This window comes from Histoplasma capsulatum, genomic scaffold, assembly GCF_000149585.1.
Source record: "Histoplasma capsulatum NAm1 scaffold_2 genomic scaffold, whole genome shotgun sequence".
NCBI lineage: Eukaryota > Fungi > Ascomycota > Eurotiomycetes > Onygenales > Ajellomycetaceae > Histoplasma > Histoplasma mississippiense.
The window spans coordinates 3,132,117-3,138,883 of record NW_001813981.1 but is presented as its reverse complement, the minus strand read 5'-3'; the positions used below and the strand labels follow the sequence as shown (position 1 = coordinate 3,138,883).

The window sequence follows — 6,767 nt, the reverse complement described above, 5'->3', positions numbered from 1 at the left end:
ATGAGAGGAGGGTGCTGGTGCTGTGCTGGTGGTGCTGTTGAGGGAATGATGGGGATGTGTGGCGGTTTGGGTTTTCGACGCCAAAAAGACGGCGGCGCATGCTATCTGAGGAGGAGGATAGGGACTTACCACTGGGTCTGAGGAGGGCGGATTTTAGAGCATTGGAGGCATGGCGGGAAGAGGAGGAGAAGGGAGATTCGGGTGTGGGTGTGGATGTGGATGAGAGTGTGGATGAGAGTGAGAGGCATGGGCCAGTGTCGACACGATTGCGATCGCGGTCGCGGTCGCTGTCGCAGGTGCAATCACTCTCGCCAGAAGCAAGTAGACGAAAGTGCGCCTGCGCCGTGGATGATAGGGGGTGTGGGTGCCATGCGCGGATCGAGCGACTGTGCGCTGCTGCTGACGATGACGATGACGACGACAATATCTCGGCTTTCCCCTCTCCTTCCGCAACCACAACACCTACTAGTGGTTCTTCTACGTCTATACATACGACTACAGCCAGCACAACAATTACAGCTCCTCACACGCACCCGCACCCTCCCCTCCCCTCCACCGACTGGACAAGCGCCGACGACAAACGGCTCGTGGCTCTCGTGCTGGAGAAGCTGAAGCTGTCGAAGCGCGATTGGAATGAGTGCGCGCGCCGCATGGGTAAGGACCACGATAGCGTGGGCCGGCGGTGGCGCGCGCTGGTGGGCGAGGGTAATGTCGGCTTGCGGCGCGGTAGGGGCCGGATGGTGAGGAGGGGGATTCATGAGGGGTGGAGATGTTGAGTGTGATTTTCGTTTGGGTGGACCTTTTTTTTTTTTTTTTTTTTTTTTTTTTTTTGACGACTTTCGTAGAGATATGTTTTATTAATTTACCTTTTGTCTTCTTGACCTTTTTCTTCCTTCCCTTTTTTATCTTATTTTGATTCCTACAGTTATCTATTGCTGCTCCCACCGCCGCCGCTGTTTCATTTGGCCAACTGAGCCAATTGTTCGTTGCCCGTCGATGCCTTCTGAAACGGGCAATCTTCGGCGGCTTGGAATCTCTCTTGTGTGATTTCCTTTTTATTTTTTGCCAGCGCTTCCATTCCCAATGATGCCATGCAACCGCGCATGGCAAGGGCGGACCAGCAGTACTGTTGTTGTATCTATAAGGAGGAGGAAAGTCCTGGAGACGTTTCTTTTCTCAACATGCCCTCCCTGATCCCAGGGTCATTGCCGCAGACCAATATCCTGCGTATTTTTCAACCAGTTCCACACCCCGATTGATATATTCCCTCCCCCCGGTCCACACAATCGCTCCACGGCCATGTCCAAAGCAATTGAAGCCTCAATAACGGCCTTCAAGGGCATAAAAAATGGACCAACGAAATTTACTGAATTTGTCACTGAAGGATCTCGCATAATCCCACCAAGAAAAAAGATCCACAACACCCCTCTCCGTATCGACGCCGGGAAGTACGATCCCGCTACGAAAATGCTTAACGTTGTGTTGCAAGTCAACTTGAAGACTAAGAGCAAAGGACTCGAAGACTGGTTGAAGAAATTTTCCACCCACGCAAGGTTGGCCACGGCCAAGTTCAATACCGTCGCATCCGACAAGCATGCCGAGTACCATAGTATGTTAGAAGAACTGGAGACCAAGGGCAAACAGAATCTCATGGACATGAAAACTGCTGATGACGAAGAAGCAAGATTAAAGCAGGAGCAAGACCATAACGGGTAACTCTGGGATGATATTTTCAATCCCTTGTCCTCCATTTTCCATGCGAGAGGTTCGACTCTTACGAAGCCATATCGTCGCTTGATTCGTTTTCATTTCCCGTTAGAAGCGCTTAGAGCCCAATTAGCGGAGTATCTTATTGTGGTTCAGATATTGGTTTTCGGGTTGCGTGGCGGTGGATTTCTATCCGAGTTCAGTTTCCCAGGAGAGAGTAGATATTATTTCAGTCCTTGCAGAGAACCACAATTACAGTTGTATTTTTTATCTCAGTGCTTGCAAATGACCACAATTACCAGTTCATGACGCGAGCTTCCCAATCAATAAATGAAGAAGACTTGATACATTTTTATTTTTATTTTTATCTTTTTAAAAAAGAAGGAAAAATTCGGCGCTCGGGATATTATGATATAATAATAGATAGACCATATCTTCCTTCAGTGTTGCTAGTTGTATAGGTATTTATAGATAATAACAATTATTGCTCCCCTCCCTAGAAGAAAAAAAAGAAAAGAAGAGAAGAGAAGAGAAGAAGATTCCCCCTCCAACCCTCCCTTTTATAAAAAAAAAATATCTTGTGCTAATCCAAGGTTCAAGAGCCCATCCACGTGACCTTGAAAACTGAAGGAAGCAAGTGCAGAACGGCTCAAAGATCGAGTTGTCGACCTCTTGATATTAATCTTTGGGATAAATTATGGGGCCGAAGTCCTGCGCGCTGTTTGTGTGCTCTTTTAAAAGGCTCAGCCTGAAAACTATCCTTCGTAACGGATCTTCACCACATACCTTCGCAGCAACCCGCGGAGTTCACCAGAAGATAGTCTCTCAATCAGCCATGCTGCAACACCTGTCTTCAAGCAGTAGGTTCTGCTGTAAAGTCCTATGGTGATTTCCCCCGTTTTCCCTTCTTTGTTTTTTAACACGATATAGCAGCATTTGCCTACACAGCCGGTCGATGGCTTCACCTGGACAAACTACAACGCGACGCGCGGTACCTTGAATTTAATTTGGATTGCCTATATGAAAGAGTGCTCTCTCTCTGCCCGTCCGCGACTTCAATCAAAAGCTGTCAGAAGCTGGAGGGAGGGTTCAGTAGGGCCTTCGTCATCACGACCAACAATGGAAGACAGGTTGTTGCCAAATTTCCCACCTCTGTTGCTGGTCCAGCCAGATATGTGACGAACTCTGAGGTGGCAACAATTACTTACTGTGAGAAAGAGAATTTCATAACTGTAGTAGATAGTTGGGTGATGCGTGCTAACCTCTGTCTTCAGTGCGACGACATACTAAAATCCCAATTCCAGCCATTCTGGATTGGTGTGATGATCCAACGAACCCAATCGGGTCGGCGTACATTATCATGGAACACGCTGGTGGTGTCCAACTGCAGGAAGTATGGGCGGATGTACCTGTGCATGTGAAAGTGAAAATTGTGGGCGCAATTTGCTTCAGTATTCTGCCAATATCGCAACTTGACTTTCCAGCATATGGCAGTTTGTATTTTGCTGACACAGCATTCCTTGATGCTGATTCTATGCAAAGAATTGATACTGATGATCAATTTTGTATTGGACCTCATTGTAGAAGCACTTACTGGGATTGCAATGTTGGAGAACAAAGATACTATGCATTCAAGAAACCGAATAGGGGACCTTGTGAGATGATGTCTGTTTCCCATAAATGGCTTTTCGCTCACTAACTTGGCTTTCCACCAGGGCCCGACCTCTCCTCATATGCCTCTGCGTTGATCGATGTTGGCTTTTCAAGGCTGCCACCAGCTGATCATCCCACCCTCCAGCTGCCGCAAGCATCCTATCAGGGGTCCCTGAACAAACATTTGGAGCTGCTGAATGTTGCTCAGGCCTTGTTTCCCAAGCTGATACAGCACCCCAAAATCCAGTCCAATGCGACACCGACCCTCTTCCATCCAGACTTACATATGAGAAATATTTTTGTGTCCAAAGATGACCCAACCACTGTGACTGGGTTCATTGATTGGCAGTGCACCAGTGTTGAGCCGTCATTCTATTACGCGGACGACGTGCCTGATTTTGCCATGGTTCCCACAGAGGAAACACCGGAGAATGCGACAGAAAGTTTGTGCGGCCAAGCATATGAGGGGGGGTGGGCGCTTCTGGCTCCAAGGCTAGGCGCGACCAGGAAGATCGATGAATCGCTCCTCCGCCCGTTCCGCTACTGCCATCGCACATGGAGAGATGGCTTCGTTCCATTCACCCATGAACTGATGCGGTTAAGAGACAGGTGGAAAGAGCTCGGGTTCACCGACGACGACAACTGCCCCATTCCTCCGTTGAGTGAGGAAGATATGCGCCTCCACGAGAAACAGCTGGATGTCTATGAAAAGATACTGCAGATCAAGCGGGATGTGATTACGACGCTGGGTGTGGAGGAAGATGGCTGGGTGTCTGCAGATCGTTGGGAGGGAGTAAGGCAAGCCCATCGAGATATCTATGAAACCGTCATGGCGAGCATGGAGGATGATCAGGACAGGGAGGAATTGAAAACGTTCTGGCCGTTCGACGACTATCCTGTAGGGCAATAGGGCCGAGGTCTCTTGTGTCTACACTAAACTATATGGCTGGAAAAATGTTGGGAAAAAATTCCACTTCATGTCCCAAGCTCTGATATGCTTGGAAATGGTAGGTAGGTTGAATTTGTGATATGTGTGGGTTGCTTAACTGAAGGCCATGGCGTATCTCACGATTCCCTCTTTCGGCTTACCGGGCACAACGGTGTTCCTTGTTTGTTCCTGTTCATGGGGTTTACAGAATTGGTGCATCGTACTAGTATCCAATCTCTTGCATCGCCAAATTCGGAGACTCGCATATATTCGCGCGTGCACAAGTCCGATAGCTAAGGGACACGATAGAGTCCCCGCAGGGCCAGCAGGCGCTGTACGGAAGCATCGCAAGACCCAGCCCGGAGAATTATTCATATGGGAAGGTTTTCTTGCTGCGGTGGAGAAACAAGATGACAAAAAATATCCACCTCCTCATCTATTGTGTGTTAGTGTTCAATAGCTAGAGCTCGGGATTGCGAAAGGAGGATATTGCTATTAGGCGCAGCTTAAGCCAATCCTTCAAATAAGTCCCCACCTTTCTCCAGAATTTTCTATACCCATTTTAGCCATTTACTTCAAACTTCCTCTTCACGAGCTTGCTGCCACTCATGTTGGCGGTTGTGGGAATTAAACGGGCAGAAAATTGTTGGCGCCCCTAGGCTTCCTATTGCGGACTAGCGTTCCGCAAGGTCCTATTGCCATGTTCAACCTCTCTTCCATGCTAATGCAACGACGTCCCACAGAAATGGGCCGTGCGGACAACCACCACAACAGGTTCAAAATGCGCGTCCCCATTCTCGGGATGGAAATAACCTGCAGTTACTTGCTTCCATGGGCCGTTTCGTTGGTGAATGGGATTCCCCCCTCCCCCCCCTCCCCCACCCCCTTTTTTTTCCCTGCCACGTGCTCTCTACTTCCGATTTGTGAAAAGTTGACGAACCACCAAGGGCTCCCCATTTCCCATGGGTTCCGGGCAAATGAATGGGTCAATGGTGTGCGTTTCTGACAGTCACGCATATGGAGTTGGGCTGTTCTTGTGAAGTGGGGTGACAAGCAAAAAAGGCGGCAACTGCGTGTATTTACTTTGTGGAAAGGGGCAAATCGGCTTCAATGTCAAATTCCGGAGGGGTGGATGGTTATCGACTGCATCGACGCCCCCGATTAATGCTTCCTGAGCCTCTCGGGCTCATTTTACGCTGTGGGTGAATGGGATCCTTGCTCAGAGAAGGAGGGAATTCGGCCCAGCCGTCAACCGGGCATTCCCTCGAAGCTTGCAAAGTCACGGCCACGGTCACGGCCGTGGGTACTAATGAATGGACCTGTCCATATACCTAGGTATATATATGAAGATGATTTATTCTCCCTACCCCTTTGCCTCCTTTTACTTTATTTTTTTCCTCCATCGTGTTTTGCCTCTCCAAATCGGATTCTCGGGGGTAGGTTGCCCTCGAGCAATACAGGCTATCCGTACCTTATGTATCTATTGCCTATATCGAGTTTATGCTGACGTGGGAGAGGCATTTATTCCACGCTGTCTGTGGATACTATTCTATCGATTTTTCCCCAGTTTCATATTCCATCTCCTATTCTATTATTCTACTATTAACGGCGGGCCGTACGATATTTTACTATATTTTACTATATTTTATTATATTCTACTATATTTTATCATGTTCCACAGGGCACCTCATATTTCCTTACCAACCGGGATCCCCTACCTGGCGACTACGCCATCAGCTGAGACTAGAAGTTCCAGGGCACGGGGAAAATTCACACACTGTGGCTCCATCTATGGGACTGGAAATCCCTATTACCGTGTTGTGTGATATGCGTGATATGGGTCGCAAGCCCTTGATTGTGATTGCAGATATTCGAAATGCGTTAGTGGAGAAGGGGGCCCTGGATGAGAAATGATCCAGAAGAAAGCTGTACCCGAAATGCCTGAAAATGCTATAGGATGGCTGCGGCCGAATGGTATTGTGCGACAGGGATGTCGTCACCGATTTTTGGGCCAATGACCGGCGGGAGGCGGCTCATAAGAGTTCGGCAGACCAAACACATGCCAAGGTACTTGGGTATATGGAGATCGACCTGTATATCTGTGGGTGGCGCCGTGGAAACCTGACAGCTCCTTCTACTTCATACCTTTTAACGTGGTGCTACATTTATTGTTTGAAGAAAGTCATCAAACGTGAACTGAAATATTCCGTTTTGCTGGGGTTTGGATATTTCGTCGTTTAAGCTCAACAAAACCGGCCGGAGTGCGTTGGGAAGAGACGGCAAGAGACTTCCATTCCTTATAGGCTAGATGTTGCTGAGATAGGGTGGAATTTAGGGGTTGGAATGGTATAGATTATAACCATCACAACTGCTGTGATGGGGAATCTAGGCATTCGAGGGTTGGAAACCCAGCGATCTCCTCCTTCTCCTCCCTCCGAAGCGGCAGAAAAGGTCTTCTTCAGGTTCCAGCTCAGATTCG

General features: G+C 48.5%; 2 protein-coding genes across 2 annotated transcripts in view; both read left to right on the top strand.

Annotated features, from left to right (window-relative positions):
- HCAG_02981 (predicted protein) overlaps window positions 1-1,716 on the top strand; it is a gene marked incomplete at both ends in the record, with an annotated part of 2,272 nt that extends 556 nt beyond the window's left edge. The window contains 2 exons of the mRNA XM_001542760.1: window positions 168-740; window positions 1,243-1,716. Of these exons, the coding sequence (XP_001542810.1) occupies window positions 168-740; window positions 1,243-1,716 (1,047 nt within the window). The remainder of the gene's footprint in view (window positions 1-167; window positions 741-1,242) is intronic.
- Window positions 1,717-2,404: 688 nt separating this feature from the next.
- HCAG_02980 (predicted protein) lies at window positions 2,405-4,270 on the top strand (the record flags this gene model as incomplete). The annotated part of the gene is made up of 4 exons (XM_001542759.1): window positions 2,405-2,567; window positions 2,638-2,916; window positions 3,012-3,200; window positions 3,423-4,270. The coding sequence occupies 4 exons, from the start codon at window positions 2,405-2,407 to the stop codon at window positions 4,268-4,270; spliced, it is 1,479 nt and encodes a 492-aa protein (XP_001542809.1).
- Window positions 4,271-6,767: the final 2,497 nt, after the last annotated feature.